The sequence below is a fragment of the Salmo trutta genome, chromosome 13, assembly GCF_901001165.1.
Source record: "Salmo trutta chromosome 13, fSalTru1.1, whole genome shotgun sequence".
In the NCBI taxonomy this organism is placed as follows: Eukaryota; Metazoa; Chordata; class Actinopteri; order Salmoniformes; family Salmonidae; genus Salmo; species Salmo trutta.
The window spans coordinates 57,697,648-57,716,845 of record NC_042969.1 but is presented as its reverse complement, the minus strand read 5'-3'; the positions used below and the strand labels follow the sequence as shown (position 1 = coordinate 57,716,845).

The 19,198-nt window shown below is 44.8% G+C and overlaps 1 protein-coding gene across 1 annotated transcript in view; it reads right to left on the bottom strand.

Moving 5' to 3' along the window:
- LOC115206160 (delta and Notch-like epidermal growth factor-related receptor) overlaps positions 1–19,198 on the bottom strand; it is a 70,663-nt gene that overhangs the window by 12,843 nt on the left and 38,622 nt on the right. The window contains 4 exon segments of the mRNA XM_029772811.1: positions 7,628–7,741; positions 8,558–8,711; positions 9,481–9,629; positions 12,073–12,236. Of these exon segments, the coding sequence (XP_029628671.1) occupies positions 7,628–7,741; positions 8,558–8,711; positions 9,481–9,629; positions 12,073–12,236 (581 nt within the window).

Below are 19,198 nucleotides of genomic sequence, written 5' to 3'. Positions count from 1 at the left end.
GATAGGAGGGAGGAAAATCGCAGCCCTATTCCTTTATCTCTGTAGAAAGCTAAGCCTGCACTGCACTCTGTGACCAAACAGTTTTGACACCCTGCTGTGTGTGTGTGTGTTTGCCTTGGGCAGTGTTGTCAGGGAGACTGGCTGGGTGTCTGCATCAGACCCCATCTCCCCATCTCCCATCCTCTCTCATTTTCTTTCTTCCTCTTTCTTTCTGCCCTCTGTTATTCTCTCTCCCCATCTTTGTCTTTGTCTTTGTCTTTGTCTCTCTCTCTCTCTCTCTCTCTCTCTCTCTCTCTCTCTCTCTCTCTCTCTCTCTCTCTCTCTGTCTCTCTGTCTCTCTCTCTCTCTCTCTGATCATGCTGACAACTCATGCTGACAAATGATCACGCTCATAATTCACTATGACACAGGGGGTGGGGGTCAGCAGGCATGGTAAAGACACACACGCACACACGCCCATGCACCCCCACATGCACCGACCCCCCCACCACCACCACACGCACTTTACCAAGCCTACACACTTAATCAGATGCCCAGGGGAGCTCTGATATGAAAAGAAAACAGCTTTTGCAGAGCTGCTGTATCGCTTCTATTTGCCAATACTGTAGAGTGAGTTAGGAGTCTAAATATAGCACCCCCACCCCTCCTGTTCCCCACTGGAGACAGTGCCAGTCCCAGAGCAGAGAGAGAGAGAGACCTCAGAGGACAGACACAGAGCTAGGAGGACTGCTGGGAACAACCTCTAGAGGCTCTGGCTGAGTCTGAAATTGTACCCATATTCCGTCAGGAAAATCGCTCAAGATTGACTTTGAAATTTGACATCTGTTCATGTCCTGAGGACATCAGACTTTAACCCATAACTTAATGATTCGTAATGAATGCCTAAACGTAACCTTTTAACCCTATCCCAACCCTTATTTTCTAAATTTGACGTTTGGAGAAACGTGGATTAAAGTCTGAATCTGAAGCCAAATTGGTAAAACCGGGAGATCTTATTGATTTCCTATTAAGTGCACTACTTTTGACCAGGGCTCGTAGGCAGTATGTCATCTGACATGATTGGTCATGAATGGACATGACACCTAATAACCGGACTTGTGTCATGTTTATGATACTGCTGTGGTAATACTATTCACCTGCTCATAGACATAGGAAAAACTGCAGCTATTTGCCTTCAGCAGTGGCATTTCGTGATCATAAGCCGTGATTTCCTCTGCTATTGTTGTCGTCTGCTGTCATCCATCACTTTGTTTTATACACAGCGTGATAACTTCCGTCGAGAGGATCTGTGCTAAATAAACTTGGTCTGATTTATGTGTGTGTGGGTAGGCAGTTATACAACACTGCACTGGGAACAGCTGACAGAAATAGGTTTCTCTGTGTGTGTGTGTGTGTGTGTGTGTGTGTGTGTGTGTGTGTGTGTGCACGTGTGTGTGCACGTGTGTGTGCGCATGTGTGTATGCGCGTGTGTGTATGCGCGTGTGTGTATGTGCGTGCGTGCATGCATGGGTGCCTGTGCACATTGGGAGAATGCTTTAAAAAAAGAAACCAAACTCTTATGAAAGCTCTTCACTTCATGTGTCTCCAGTGATAGTTAAAAGAGAGAAGCTAGAGTAAATATACTTGTCACTTCTTCTCCAAATAAAGAAGAGAGACCGTCTAGTCCAAAAGGAAAGGTAAAAAGGTAAAAAGGTAAAGAAACAACAGTACAAGAGAGTGTGCTTTCCTCATGGAAGACACTGCTGTCACGGATTTCGTCGTGGAGTTGAAGGGAGGACCAAAATGCAGCGGGTATGTGGATACTCATTCTTTTAATGAAAAAAACGAAAAGCATCCACAGAAAAAACAAAACAATACTCACGACTAGACAGTGTAGCAGGCTCAATAAACGCAGTGCTCACAAACAATTACCCACAAACACACAGACAAACACACCCTACTAATATAGGACTCCCAATCAAAGGCAACTCAACACACCTGCCTTCAATTGGGAGTCCAATCCCAATTGACTCTACATAGAAAACAAACCTAGAACCTATACCCACAACTAACTAACTAAATCTAGAAATACATAAACACAGAGCAGTGCCCAAAACCCCCGGAATACATAAATAAAACAACCTACACCACCACCCCAAACCATATAAAACAAATACCCTCTGCCACATCCTGACCAAACTCCAACAACAAATAACCCTTAACTGGTCAGGACGTGACAGTACCCCCCCCCCCCCTAAAGGTGCAGACCCCGGAATGCACCTAAAAGAAAAAACAAACCCCCAAACAAAAAATATCCCCCTAAACAATAAGGGAGGGAAGGGAGGGTGGCTGCCGTCAATGACGGCACTGTGCTACACCCTCCCTCCCCAACCCACCTATCCTGGGGGTGGCTCAGGTGCAGAACGTGGACCTCGCTCCACCTTCGGCGTCGCCCACTTCGGTGGCGCCGATAGCTGCGCCGGGCAGACGGGCCACTCGGGCTGACCCTGGCAGACGGACCACTCGGGCTGGGCCGGAGGACAGGCGGGCCACTCGGGCTGGGCCGGAGGACAGGTGGGCCACTCGGGCTGGACCGGAGGGCAGTCGGGCCACTCGGGCTGGGCCGGAAGGCAGTCGGGCCACTCGGGCTGGGCCGGAAGGCAGTCGGGCCACTCTGGCTGGGCCGGAGGGCAGTCGGGCCACTCTGGCAGACCCGGGCAGTCGGGCCACTCTGGCAGACCTGGGCAGTCGGGCCACTCTGGCAGACCCGGGCAGTCGGGCCACTCTGGCAGCTCCTGACTGGCGAGGCTGGGCTGACGCACTAGAAACCTTGTGCGTGGGGCTGGTACTGGACGTGCCAGCCCGGAGACACGCACCTCAAGGCTAGTGCGTGTAATGGGAAATACTGGACCGTAGAGGCGTACTGGCGGTCTCGAGCGCAGGGTTGGCATCACCCCTGCTGGCTCGATGCCCACTTTCCCCTGGCACATGCGGGGTGCTGGTACTGAGCATACTGGCCTGAAAATACCAGGCCTTACCATAGCACCTACCCCAAAGCACGGGACCTGTCCAGTCTGTTTACCTCTAAAAAGGGTACGGGGAGCTGGCCTGGGTTTCCAGTCTCGCCTCGTTAAACAGCCCTTGTGCCCCCAAAAAAAATATTCTTGGGGCTGCCTCTCGGGCTCCCTTACCAGTCGTTTTCCCCAGTCCTCGCCAGAATTCTTCCGCTGCTTGGTCCTGGTTTGGTGGGTAATTCTGTCACGGATTTCGTCGTGGAGTTGAAGGGAGGACCAAAATGCAGCGGGTATGTGGATACTCATTCTTTTAATGGAAAAAACTAAAAGCATCCACAGAAAAAACAAAACAATACTCACGACTAGACAGTGTAGCAGGCTCAATAAACGCAGTGCTCACAAACAATTACCCACAAACACACAGACAAACACACCCTACTAATATAGGACTCCCAATCAAAGGCAACTCAACACACCTGCCTTCAATTGGGAGTCCAATCCCAATTAACTCTACATAGAAAACAAACCTAGAACCTATACCCACAACTAACTAACTAAACCTAGAAATACATAAACACAGAGCAGTGCCCAAAACCCCCGGAATACATAAATAAAACAACCTACACCACCACCCCAAACCATATAAAACAAATACCCTCTGCCACATCCTGACCAAACTCCAACAACAAATAACCCTTAACTGGTCAGGACGTGACAACTGCTTTTGCTGTGTGTTAAACAAGGAGATGCCATACAACACAACTTCTCTGTACCTAGCACTGAGGGGTATGCTACAAAGCAGGATAAATGAGTTAGCCAGCTAACTTTGATAAGCAACCAGAAATAACTATTGATTTTATAATTAAATAAAAAAGGTCAACTTCGATATGTCTATTCGTTTGTTAAATCAATTAGACCATCCCATTTCAAGCTTATCATTCTACAAAATAAAAAGTTATATCAGAATATATTGAAAGGTTAACTGGCTATCTGTGAGGACAGACGCTGGGAGATGAGAAACAAGTACAGGGAGTGAATATTTAATAAATAACAGATATGAAACAAAACACGGACAGCGTCTGGACAGGGGAAACATAACGACATTAACGCTGACATGGGGATCAAACTGAAAAATAGACAGATATAGAGGAGGCAATCAATAAGGAGGCAATCAATAAAGTGATGGATTCCAGGTGAGTCCAATGAAGCGCTGATGCGCGTAATGATGGTGACAGGTGTACGTAATGAGGGGCATCCTGGCGCCCTCGAGCGCCAGAGAGGGGGAGTGGGAGCAGGCATGACACTAACTCCATAATCCTGCTTTGTAGAACTATGATATACAGTACCAGTTTCAAAAGTTTTAGAATAATAGTGAAGACATCAAAACTATGAAATAACACATATGGAATCATGTAGTAACAGAAAAAGTACTAAACATATCAAAATATATTTTATATTTGAGATTCATCAAAGTAGCCACCCTTTGCCTTGATGACAGCTTTGCACACTCTTGGCATTCCCTCAACCAGCTTCATGAGGTAGTCACCTGGAATGCATTTCAATTAACAGGTGTGCCTTGTTAAATGTTAATTTGTGGAATTGCTTTCCTTCTTAATGCGTTTGAGCCAATCAGTTGTGTTGTGACAAGGTAGGGGTGGTATACAGAAGATAGCCCTATTAGGTAAAAGACCAAGTCCATATTATGGCAAGAACAACTCAAATAAGCAAATAGAAATGACAGTCCATCATTACTTTAAGACATTATGGTCAGTAAATCTGGAAAATTTCAAGAACTTTTAAAGTTTCTTCAAGTGCAGTCGCAAAACCGTTAAGTGCTATGATGAAACTGGCTCTCATAGGGACTGCCACAGGAAAGAAAGACCCAGAGTTACTTCTGCTGCAGAGGATAAGTTCATTAGAGTTACCAGCCTCAGAAATTGCAGCCCAAATAAATGTTTCACAGAGTTCAAGTAACAGACACATCTCAACATCAACTGTTCAGAGGATACAGCGTGAATCAGGCCTTCATGGTCGAATTGCTACAAAGAAACCACTACTAAAGGACACCAATAAGAAGAAGAGACTTGCTTGGGCCAAGAAACATGAGCAATGGACATTAGACCGGTGGAAATCTGTCCTTCGGTCTGATGAGTCCAAATTTGCGATTTTTGGTTCCAACCGCCATGTCTTTGTGAGATGCAGAGTAGGTGAACGGATGATTTCTGCATGTGTAGTTTCCACCGTGACGCATGGAGGAGGAGGTGTGATGGTGTGTGGGTGCTTTGCTGGTGACACTGTTGGTGATTTATTTAGAATTCAAGGCACACTTGGTTTGCACTTAGTGGGAATATCATTTGTTTTTCAACAGGACAATGACCCAACACACCTCCAGGCTTTGTAAGGGCTATTTGACCAAAAGGAGAGTGATGGAGTGCTACATCAGATGATCTGGCCTCCACAATCACCTGACCTCAACCCAATTGAGATGGTTTGGGATGAGTTGGACCGCAGAGTGAAGGAAAAGCAGCCAACATGTGCTCAGCATATGTGGGAACTCCTTCAAGACTGTTGGAAAAACATTCCAGGTGAAGCTGTTTGAGAGAATGCCAAGAGTGTGCAAAGCTGTCATCAAGTCAAAGGGTGGCTACTTTGAAGAATAAACAAATAAAAATATATTTTATAACACTTTTTTGGTTACTACATGAATCCATATGTGTTATTTCTTGGTTTTGATGTCTTCACTATTATTCTACAAAAAAATCCTTGAATGAGTAGGTGTGTCCAAACTTTAGACTGGTACTGTACTTTTGCCCTCACATTCACCTGCAAGAAAACAACAACAAGAAAACAACAACAACCGTGAACCCTAACACATTCTTTATGTCTCTCCTGCTCAGTCTCTCATGACTGGATGGGAATCAGGTGGACAGGAGTCTGTGGCTTGGAGACTACAGCTTGGAGTCTGCAGTGTGGAGCTGTCTGCTCCCACTCCCAGTGTGTTGTGTATAAACAGAGGTAGAGGTGAGAGGTTCCTTCCTCACCACCCTCCACTGGCTGATTGTGTTGACCTGCAGTCACATGCTCACTGGAGAATGTGATTGGCTAATTGCCTTGAAATCCAGTAGAAAGGCTTCAAACGGCAGGATTACCTAACGAGCCTGTTAAAGATTTTGAGGCGCTCTCTCACACACACACACACACACACACACACACACACACACACACACACACACACACACACACACACACACAACTCCTTGTCGTACTAATTAAAAAGTGCTGAAGCAGTTTCCGCCCCCATTGTTGCACCATAACCACAATCTCTCTGCGAAAACAACCAAAGGAAAAAAACTGCTGTGGATGGATAAAAAATTCTGGTCGGCATTGGCGCTAGTCCAACAGTGTAAGATGAATAATTTAATCCGAGTTGCGTTGCTAGCAGGACTGTGAATCAGAACTCAGTGACCGCAGGGAATTGTACCTGCAATGTATCATATTTTCTGGATCAGGTTGTACATTTCTACTTCTGTTGTTGTGTTGATCTGTTCGAAGAGGATTGTTCCAGGATGGTTTTCCATGGGAGTGTCTGTGTGTGTGTGTGTGTGTGTGTGTGTGTGTGTGTGTGTGTGTGTGTGTGTGTGTGTGTGTGTGTGTGTGTGTGTGTGTGTGTGTGTGTGTGTGTGTGTGTGTGTGTGTGTGTATACATAAAAAGCCTGGATTGGCATGCCCTTATTTAGGAGTGCTGTGTTTGGCAGAATTTAGTTTTAGCGGGCTAGCGTAGATTTCCCATGTGGGGCTGAGAGCAGGTCGTTAGGGCCAGGAGGACTAATTAGACTAGTGGAGGAAGGTTTAAATTAAGCAACGGGCTGGCACAGATAAACACCGAGCAGACACAGAAACTAACAGCAGCGCTACCATGATAGCCTCACACACACATTCAGACTCACATGCACACACACTGACGTATATACACACCACGCACGCACACAAGAACACCAGACACACGCCTAGAACCAGGACAGTCCAACACACACACAACCAGCTAATGAGGATCTGAAAATTAAACTGATTAACAACGTGGTATTGTGCAGTACATCCTCGCTATTGTGCATTGCTGTGGATCTGTACATGTTATGTTATGGCAAGAGTTGTTCTGCACTCACAGCATTGCTGTGCTATTGGTACTGGGGTACCTACTACCCTCAGGGCAGACTTATGATAAAGTACCTACCCTCAGGGCAGACTTATGATAAAGTACCTACCCTCAGGGCAGACTTATGATAAAGTACCTACCCTCAGGGCAGACTTATGATAAAGTACCTACCCTCAGGGCAGACTTATGATAAAGTACCTACCCTCAGGGCAGACTTATGATAAAGTACCTACCCTCAGGGCAGACTTATGATACAGTACCTACCCTCAGGGCAGACTTATGATAAAATACCTACCCTCAGGGCAGACTTATGATAAAGTACCTACCCTCAGGGCAGACTTATAATAAAGTACCTACCCTCAGGGCAGACTTATGATAAAGTACCTACCCTCAGGGCAGACTTATGATAAAGTACCTACCCTCAGGGCAGACTTATGATAAAGTACCTACCCTCAGGGCAGACTTATGATAAAGTACCTACCCTCAGGGCAGTAGCACCTGGGTCCAGCCAGGCTGCTGGAGCAGGTAGCCCCGTTCCTGCAGGGCTGAGACAGGCAGTGGTCCACCTGCAACTGGCAAAGATCACCCTGGAACCCTGGAGCACACAGACGAAACACAGTGCCAAATATACACACGCAACTCTAATGCATTGACATGCAAACCATCCAACTACCACTATAACAAGCATGCACAGACGCATCACACACACACATTTGACACCGGTCACCCTACGTCGCACACTTCCCCATGACTGTCTATCTTCATTAACTCATTAGGTCAACTCAAAACAGAACCCTCACTCTTCCAAGAACAAGTCAACAAGTCCTGAATCTAGCCAATTACCTCTAACCTTACTACCCATCAAGCCAATTAACATCAATCACGTAGTGCGGCCTCCACATTGCTCTGGATGAGCCTGTGAGAACCCAGTGCCCTCAGTCTGTCAGGCAGGCAGACATACCACCACAGTCCTGTAATCACCCTTCTCTAATAAGATGTGACTGGCCATCAACAACAGCCACTGCTTCTATAACAAGGTAATTAACCTCTCCGGTAGATCAGAGCTGCATTCACTGGTCCGGGCGCCAAATATATCTAGTTGATAAGTTGAAAGGTTGCATTCTTCTCTGCATTCCCTATTTCGTTTGGAGACACTCACACACACACAGGCATGCATTCCACATGAGGTTGGGGAGAGCGGGCTTGTAATGGCTGGAGCAGAATAGGTTGAATGGTGTCAAATACATCAAACACATGGTTTGCAAGTGTTTGATGCCATTCCATTTGCACCGTTCCGGCCATTATTATGAGCCGTTCTCTTCTCAGCAGCCTCCTGTGATGCACGCTCATACGCATATACAGACAGACAGACACACACACACACACACACACACAAACACACAGTAGTTACCTGGAGGGCAGATACAAGTGAAGTTACGGCCCTTGTCCCCCTGCCTCAGGTCACTACAGATGGCGTAGTTCTGGCAGGGCCTGAGGTGGCAGGCATCAAACTCCTCACAGAATATCCCAGAGTAACCATCCTCACACTCACAGAAGAAGGTGCTCTGGAGGTCAGAGGGGACACGGGGTCATTGTCACATACTGACTCAAAACACTTTATATATCACTGGGATGGTTCTGATTACTGGAGCTACATGGGGCTCTGCGATTCTCTGTTGTTAGTCCTCTACACCCCACCGATGCCCTTTTCTTCCCAGCTCCCCATAGTGTGGTGTGCTAAATCACCCTGTAACAATGCACCTGTAGGGGGGAGGGAAAGAGTTAGCAGGCCCTCAGTCTAGCACGCGCCTCCTCTCTCCCCTCTCCTCTCCCTCCCTTCCTCTCTTCTCTCCTCTCCCTTTCTTTTCTTTTCTCTCACTCTTCACTTTTGTTCTCTCCATTTCCTCTCTCTACTCCTCTGTGCAGCAGTGATCAGTCTGCTAACAGTGACGCCCCTAGGGACCTGGCGAGAGGGGGAGCCCCAGGGAGTAGTAGGGATGCAGGACTTAAGAACTCTGTCTCCATCCCACAATACCTTTCTGGCAATAAGGCATGGTCTTTATTCTGTCTTGCTTATCTTTTTCTCCTCTCAGTCTCCTGTTGCTATGTTACCGCATAGTGTATCATCAAGACAATAGTGTCGTAATCTTACAATATTCTGCTGAATTACAGCAATTACCTTCCAGTATATTGAGGGGAAAACCTGTTTTCTGAATATTGAAAGGGACATGTTAAGCCTTGAAATATTTTTCACAGGATCAAGCCCAAAGACAAGGGACTGATTCACCAACTCAAGGGCAGCTGACATCACATATCTTATCCCTGACCTCTTACCACAGAGGGCTGAGTGATGCACTTCCCCTTCCCAGAGCATTGTGGGTCGCTGAAGCGGCTGCCAGGCTCCACACAGCTGCTGGCCTTCACTGTCAGATTGAGACGCAGGGTGACCTCCGAGCCACTGGGGGCGCCCATGCGCAACACACCTACAACGGGACAGAGAAAAAAACTAGATAATTAAAAAAACTGTTATTCTAAGGTCCTAGCTGATTCACCTTGATAAATAGGAAAAGGCTGACTACATGTGAGCAATATTGAACAAACTGCCTATTTAACTAGAGAGAAAATGGTGGTTGGGGGGTCGACAAGGACTTAGGTACAGAGGCTATGTGCAGAGAGAAGTGATGCTTCCCTGCAAAGAAGATTATGTTTAAACTAACATAAAATTAACATCATTGTGCGCAACATTGACCAGAACACCTTATGTTTGACAAATGTTCTAGGAGGGGTTGCATATAGATCATTGCCTGGATAAGACACCTCTAGCTGCCACTACAAAAGAAAAATGGATTCCTCAGCGACCAACTATTACAGAAATGTTGAAGAAAAAGCCATGTGAGCAAATATGAATCAAAACAGAAGAATCCATTTAAAAACAGACTCAAAGTGAAGATTAACAGCCATTGTTAGGAACCTACTCTGAGCCAATGAGGCGTGAGCACAGCCAGGATAAGTCATTGCCACAGCAAAGCCCTGCAGCCAATCAGGAGTCTGTACAAGCTGGTCCCCTAACACCTCACCATTTTCTAGTTAGGTCAGCCCAATGACGTCTGTTCCTCACAACACAAGCTCACAAATGCACAGTCACTGCTCCTCTTGGATGCAGCACTCGCATGCAGTCACACACACGCTGCGTTTAGACAGGCAGCCCAATTCTGATATTTTTTTCACTAATTGGTCTTTTGACCAATCACATCAGATCTTTTCACATCAGATCTTTTTCAGTGGTGAACTGATTGGTCAAAAGACCAATTAGTGAGAAAGAAAAATCTGAATTGAGCTGCCTGTCTAAACATAGCATTAAACGCGCACACTGTAAAAAAAAGATTCAATAGAATTGTATTTGCTCAACAAAATTTTCACACCCAAACTTTTCGTTGTGAGTTTACTCCTATTGCAGTAGGTTGCCTTACAATTGTGCGTTGAATCATGTATATGTATATTTTTACAGTCCACTCTGTATGCCACCATCAGTATTTCATTCACACCATCTGTCTCATGTACGTACATGCTTCACATCCATGCACGAGTGGGAAGTGCATGTTTTTGCATGTGAGGCAGATTATGTGGGATGCACACAAGCAGACATAAACACAGCTCCACAGCAGTCTTGCTCTCAAGGACGTGACTCATTTATTATCCAGAGTGGTAAACAACCAAACACGATGACAGAAAAACAACTCTTTCTCTTTCGCTCTCTTTAATTCTCTCTCCCCTTCCTCTCCTCTCTCCCGTCCTTCACTCCCCCTCATCCTCCCTCTATATCTCTCTCTTCTCCCCCCCTCTCTCTTGATGTTTCCCCCCACAAACACCATCTCCTCAGACAGAGCCGCAGGATCTCAGGCGGAGTGTCTCCAGCCAGCACAAGGTCAGTGGACAGACAAGCTGAGACATAACAAATCTGTGTTGTTATGGAGGTCACGCACAGGGGTCAAGTAGAAAATTCACTAAAGGGTAGGACACCAATTATAACGCCACACCTGCTGGAATCTACCGAACCCTCAGGGCGTACGCTACTGTAACATTCCTCATTGAAAATAGAAAGACTTAGCGATAAAATATGCAGAAAGATAACAAACCTGAATTCCAGAGCCAAGTGTTCATGTGCGCTTGCCCCATACAAATGAGCCATTATCATACTGTTTATGGATTTTATGGATATTGTGTTCTTGATTGACATTTCATGCAAATTACTGATCCAGACAACTCGGAACACTGCAGTGAATGTGAATGTTAATATTGGAAACATGATGGAATACCATACTATCCTATTCATGGCTCTGACTTTGAGGAACCTTATACCAATTAACTGCACGTATGTTCTAAGTATAAATATGTATAATATGCACTTTTATCACTATATGTGCTATGCAAGGATCCATTCCCTTGGAGTTGAAGATAGCCATCTATAACCCAAAATACAGTATGCACCAATGACAGGTTTGGACAAATGGAAGTGATAGTGCTATAACACACACATGGGAACAAGTAAGATTATTTAAGTAAGTAAATTGAGATGGAGGAGTGGCCTTACTGATGAAGTCATTGTGTCTTATGCACTATACCATCAGATGTGCTACTGGATTCATTTCTTAGGAGATTGTAATCTCTTACCAAAAACATATGCACCAGTGGTAGGTATACAAGTGCTTGCTACATGTGTCTAGGTTTCCCACAAGATGGACAGGAGGAGAGAACAACAGGAGAAAGTTCCTTCCTCCATATTATTTTTTTGTTTGTGACCAACTTATAATTTAGTAAAGTGGGGGGGGGGGTTTGGGGGGGGGGGGTACAGGTACAAACACTATCAAGGAAATGCATACAAATATAAGCAGTATTATTGTAGTTGTGGAAGTGCTTCCTACTTACTGAGGAAGTAGTTGTGTCCCAGGGGGAGGGAGTGGTCAGGAACCACCAGTCCATCTGAGACCTGCTGGAACCACATAATGGTCCCGTCCACCAAGGAGGAATGCTGGAAGCCATCCTCGCCAACACGCCACAGGACGGGAGCTCCACTCACATTCACCACAATCCTGAAGAGAGAGGGAGAGAAAGGGGAGGAGCCTGCTACAGTGCTTTCAGAAAGTATTCATACCCCTTGATTTATTCCACATCTTGTTCTGTTACAGCCAGAATATTTTTTTTAAATAAAAATACAAAAATTCTCACCCATCTACACACCCCATCATAACAAAGAGAAAAAATGGTTTTTTAAAAACATTTTAGCTAATTGATTTAAAAAAATGATATACAGAAATATCTAACTAACATAAGTATTCACACACCTTTGCTATGACACTCCAAATTGAACTCAGGTGCATCCAATTTCTTTGATCATCCTTGAGATGGAGTCCACCCGTGGCCAATTCAATTGTTTGGCCATGATATAGAATGGAACATACACGTCTATAGAAGGGTCCACAGTTGACAGTGCATGTCAGAGCAGAAACTATACCATGAAGTCCAAGAAACTGTCCGTAGAGCTCAGAGATAGAATTGGGATGAGGAATATATCTGGGAAACAATTTCAAGAGTGTTGAAAGTTTCCAAGAGCACAGTGGTCTCCATCATTGGGAAATTGAAAGAATGTGAAACTACCCAGACTCTGCCTAGAGCTGGTTGTCCGACCAAACTGAGCAACCGTGCAAGAAGGACCCAATAACCACTCTAACAGATCTACAGAGTTCCTTGGCTGAGATGGGAGAACCTGCTAGAAGGACAACAGTCTCTACAGCACTTCAACAATCTGGGCTTTATGGGAAAGTGGCCAGAATGAAGCCACATAACACACCTGGAGTTTGCAAAAACGCACGTGAAGAACTCTGAGATCATAAGGCAAAAGATTCTGTGGTCTGATGAGACAAAAATTGAACTCTTTGGCCTGAATGCAAAGCGGCATGTCTGGGAAAAAAACAGGCACAGCTCAGCACCCATCTAACACCATTCCTACAGTGAAACATGGTGGCGGCAGCATCATGCTATGGGTTTGCTTTTTTAGCAGCAGGGGCTGGGAGACTGGTAAGGGTAGAGAGAACAATTCATGGAGCCAAATACAAGCAAATCCTTGATGAAAACCTGCTTCAGAGAGCAAACAACCTTGGACTGGGGGTGAAGATTTGACCCCAAGCATACAGCCAAAGCAATGCTGGAATGGCTTTAGATCAAGAATGTGAAAGTCAAAGCCTAGAAATCTGTGAAAATTGCTGTTCTCTGCCACTCCCCATCTAACTTAACAGAGCTTGAGAAAATCTGCAAGGAAGAATGGGAGAAATTCCACAAATCCAGATGTGCAAAGCTGATACAAACATACCCAAAAATTACTCAAAGCTGTTATCGCCGGCAAAGTATCGACTCAGGGGTGTGAACACTTATGTAAAGTAGATATTTCTGTATTTCAATTTCAATACATCTGCTTTCACTTTGTCCTTATGGAATATTGTGTGTAGATGCGTGAGAACACAACAAAATGGGAAATAAGTCAAGGGGTATGAATACCTTCTGAAGGAACTGTATACGTTTTTATAAAACACACAAAACCCTGTGCTAGTAGGATGGGATGGTGGACATAAGTAATGCCTGGTCCTGTCTGTCTCAGTGGAGGTACTATACTGCTCACTGTGGTGACTGTACGTACAGCCCTGAAGGCCAGGGAGTAGAGTTATGACTGCTGTGGTCAAGAGCCATTACTCATCTGACTTTGGGCCAATTACTGGAAGAGAGAGTCTTTCTGCACAGACAGACAGTGTCAGCAAAGCAGATGCACTCTAATTCAACACAAGACCAGCTACACTTCCAGACTCTTCCCACTGGCTGAGTCACTCACAGATAAATAAAACACACACACATAAGTAAATAAGAAAGCATTGACCTTTCGAAAGCCTTCGATACCGCTGACAATTTGTTTGTTGTTGCATAAATTACAAACTTATGGGCTTCGAAATAGAGACCTTGACTGGTTTAAGAGCTACTTGGTTTATAGGAAACAGTTTGTTTTGTGGAACAGCACAGTATCGGAGTTCAAGAACATGCCCTGTGGAGTTCCTCAAGGTTTGATCCTTGGTCCATAGCTTTTTTAATTTATGTTAATTGAAATTTTGATTGATTGTACGTTTTATATTGTTTGCTGATGACACCAACATCTTTCTGTCTGATAAAGATGGTCAGAAATTGATCGTTAAAATGAATTCATAATTAAACAAATTTAGACGACTGGTTTAAAGCAAATAAGGTGTCTTTAAACTAGGGCTGTCAAAGTTATGCGCAACGTGTATCGTTGTACATGTTTTTACACCATAAATCATGTCTCCATTTCTTCACCGTATGGAAACTTTCAAGAACACGTGTTTTAGTAACAGACCCTTTTAAGCACAGAACACAACATGGAACACAGCTACAGTCAATGCTTGTGCATTAACATTGCTGAAGACCGTGTGCCTCTAGCCAAAATCATGTAAAAGGTATGCCCAATTTACCAGAGTTATATTTTTTCTTTCTGCCGCGGATTCGTGTGCATGTCGTGGGCCATTTTAAAATAGCGCGTGTGTGTGCTGTGCGCAAGTGCTAAACTTCCAGAACATTAATAAGAGTGAGTAGGCCTACTTAAACATTAGGAGCATTAATAGCTGCATGTTACAGTGACATTTGTGTTGTTTATGGTGAAAATGCTATTTAAACATTCTGATGTAGATCCTTTTGTGTTTCCGTCCCTTACAATCAAAGCATAATATGCCTGTAACTCTGCATTGCTTTTTAAATGGAGAAATATTCATTTAGAGCCACATATGAGCAAATTGCGATTAACTAATGCAATGAACTCAATTCATTAGTTAAATCATTTGATAGCCCAACTTAATTATTAAAAAGCTTTTACATGCTCGTTATTCTACATTTTCCATTAGGAAATCGATTATCCCCCGTTCAATCCACAAAATTCTTGGGAGTCCTCATTGATGAAAAACAAACTTGAAAAATCACATTTCATTTGTTTCCAATAAAATTGATGGGGGTGCAGCCGAGAGGGTCACCAATTTCACCAATTTCGGAGCGCACATCACAGAGGACCTGAAATGGACCAATTACACCGACACCGTGCTGGAGAAGGCGCAACAGTGCCTCTTCAACCTCAGGTGGTTGAAGAAATTTCGCATGGGCCCTCAGATCCTCAAGAAGTTCTACAGCTGCACCATCGAGAGCATCTTGACCGGCTGTATCACCACCTGGTATTGCAACTGCACCGCCTTCAACCGCAAGGCTGTATAGAGGGTGGTGCGGACGGCCCAATACATCACTGGGGGGCGAGCTCTCTGCCCTCCAGGACATTTACACCAGGCAGTATCGGAGGAAGGCCTGGAAGATCACCAAGGACTCAGTTACCCGAGCCATGGACTGTTCACTCTGTTACAAGCTGGCAAGCAGTATCGAAGCATCGGTTCTCGAACCAACAGGCTCCGAGACAGCTTCTACCACCAGGCCATCAGACTGCTGAACAGCTAACCCTAGCTGACTCCCTGCACAGACCTGACAACTTGTTATTTTTTATTATTGATAGTGATTATTGTGCTGCATTGTTGAGGGAGCTAGCACGCAACGATTTCACTGCACCTTATACAGTGCCTTGCGAAAGTATTCGGCCCCCTTGAACTTTTCGACCTTTTGCCACATTTCAGGCTTCAAACATAAAGATATAAAACTGTAATTTTTTGTGAAGAATCAACAACAAGTGGGACACAATCATGAAGTGGAACGAAATTTATTGGATATTTCAAACTTTTTTAACAATTAAAAAACTGAAAAATTGGCCGTGCAAAATTATTCAGCCCCCTTAAGTTAATACTTTGTAGCGCCACCTTTTGCTGCGATTACAGCTGTAAGTCGCTTGGGGTATGTCTCTATCAGTTTTGCACATCGAGAGACTGAAATTTTTGCCCATTCCTCCTTGCAAAACAGCTCGAGCTCAGTGAGGTTGGATGGAGAGCGTTTGTGAACAGCAGTTTTCAGTTCTTTCCACAGATTCTCGATTGGATTCAGGTCTGGACTTTGACTTGGCCATTCTAACACCTGGATATGTTTATTTGTGAACCATTCCATTGTAGATTTTGCTTTATGTTCTGGATCATTGTCTTGTTGGAAGACAAATCTCCATCCCAGTCTCAGGTCTTTTGCAGACTCCATCAGGTTCTCTTCCAGAATGGTCCTGTATTTGGTTCCATCCATCTTCCCATCAATCTTCCCTGCCCCTGCTGAAGAAAAGCAGGCCCAAACCATGATGCTGCCACCACCATGTTTGACAGTGGGGATGGTTGGTTCAGGGTGATGAGCTGTGTTGCTTTTACGCCAAACATAACGTTTTGCATTGTTGCCAAAAAGTTCGATTTTGGTTTCATCTGACCAGAGCACCTTCTTCCACATGTTTGGTGTGTCTCCCAGGTGGCTAGTGGCAAACTTTAAACAACACTTTTTATGGATATCTTTAAGAAATGGCTTTCTTCTTGCCACTCTTCCATAAAGGCAAGATTTGTGCAGTATACGACTGATTGTTGCCCTATGGACAGAGTGTCCCACCTCAGCTGTAGATCTCTGCAGTTCATCCAGAGTGATCATGGGCCTCTTGGCTGCATCTCTGATCAGTCTTCTCCTTGTATGAGCTGAAAGTTTAGAGGGACGGCCGGGTCTTTGTAGATTTGCAGTGGTCTGATACTCCTTCCATTTCAATATTATCGCTTGCACAGTGCTCCTTGGGATGTTTAAAGCTTGGGAAATCTTTTTGTATCCAAATCCGGCTTTAAACTTCTCCACAACAGTATCTCGGACCTGCCTGGTGTGTTCCTTGTTCTTCATGATGCTCTCTGCGCTTTAAACGGACCTCTGAGACTATCACAGAGCAGGTGCATTTATACGGAGACTTGATTACACACAGGTGGATTCTATTTATCATCATTAGTCATTTAGGTCAACATTGGATCATTCAGAGATCCTCACTGAACTTCTGGAGAGAGTTTGCTGCACTGAAAGTAAAGGGGCTGAATAATTTTGCACGGCCAATTTTTCTGTTTTTTATTTGTTAAAAACGTTTGAAATATCCAATAAATTTCGTTCCACTTCATAATTGTGTCCCACTTGTTGTTGATTCTTCACAAAAAATTACAGTTTTATATCTTTATGTTTGAAGCCTGAAATGTGGCAAAAGATCGAAAAGTTCAAGGGGGCCGAATACTTTCGCAAGGCACTGTATATACATGTGTATGTGACGACTACAATTTGAAGTAAGTAAACAAGCAATCTCTCTCCCTCTCTCTCTCTCTCACTCTCTGTAGCCATCTTCCATTCAGCCTCTTTCTCATTAGCATTCCTAAATTGATGTCACTTTCAGTTTGTGTCTGTGTGTGTGTCTGCATGTGAGCTTCAGTTTTTTTGTTTTATTTTTTTACCTTTATTTAACTAGGCAAGTCAGTTAAGAACAAATTCTTATTTTCAATGACGGCCTAGGAACAGTGGGTTAACTGCCTTGTTCAGGGGCAGAACGACAGATTTGTACCTTGTCAGCTCGGGGATTTGAACTTGCAACCTTTCGGTTACTAGCCCAACCACTAGGCTACCCTGCCGCCCCAGTAATTAGACAGCACACCAACACAACACAAAAACTATATTTGCCTGCAGCCAAGAGCAGACACTGTTTTGTTGATAAAGACCTCTTATGTCTCCACTCTCCCGTCATTCATAATGACACACTATAAAGGGACACCTACCATCATGCATGACCAATAAAGGACATTTAGGATGCTTGCTTAAATCAGAACACATTGCAGTCAGGCACAATACTTGGGCAACACAATGGAGGTAATTTGCTACCATCGGGTTGCTGACTAAATAATGAAAGACTGCAAGTTCCATGTAAATGACACAGGACGATAATCATAAGACAATGATCTCAAGGGAAGACAGATGTAGTGCAGTCTCCAGTGTGGTTTTATGCAGAACTACAGTTCACTTGGGAGACAGGGAGAGGTTAGGATAAACAGGGGAGAGAGGGAGAGGTTAGGATAAACAGGGGAGAGAGAGAGAGGTTAGGATAAACAGGAGAGAGAGGAAGAGGTTAGGATACACAGGGGAGAGAGGGAGAGAGGGAGAGAGGGAGAGGTTAGGATAAACAGGGGAGAGAGGGAGAGGTTAGGATAAACAGGAGAGAGAGGGAGAGGATAGGATAAACAGGGGAGAGAGGGAGAGGTTAGGATAAACAGGGGAGAGAGGGAGAGGTTAGGATAAACAGGGGAGAGAGAGAGAGGTTAGGATAAACAGGGGAGAGAGGGAGAGGTTAGGATAAACAGGGGAGAGAGGGAGAGGTTAGGATAAACAGGGGAGAGCGGGAGAGGTTAGGATAAATAGGGGAGAGAGGGAGAGGTTAGGATAAACAGGAGAGAGATGGAGAGGTTAGGATAAACAGGGGAGAGAGAGAGATTAGGATAAACAGGGGAGAGAGAGAGAGGGAGAGGTTAGGATAAACAGGGGAGAGAGGGAGAGGTTAGGATAAACAGGGGAGAGAGAGAGAGGTTAGGATAAACAGGGGAGAGAGAGAGAGGTTAGGATAAACAGGGGAGAGAGGGAGAGGTTAGGATAAACTGGGGAGAGGGGGAGAGGTTGGATTAAGGATGAGTAGAGGTTGATAAACAGGTAGAGAGGAGAGGTTAGGATATAAAGGTTAGGATAAACAGGGGAGGAGAGGAGAGACGGAGAGGTTAGGATAAACAGGGGTGGAGCGAGGGAGATGTTAGGCTAAACAGGAGAGGAGACGGGAAGAGTTGAGGTTAGGATAAACAGGGGTTAGAGAGGGAGAGGGTTTATGATAACGGTGGGAATGGGGAGAGGGGAGAGTAGGATAAACAGGGGAGAGAGGGAGCGGTTAGGGATATGATAAAAACAGGGGGAGGGAGGAGGAGAGAGAGAGGGTAGGATTACACAGGGGAGAGAGAGAGAGGTAGTATAAACAGGGGAGAGAGGG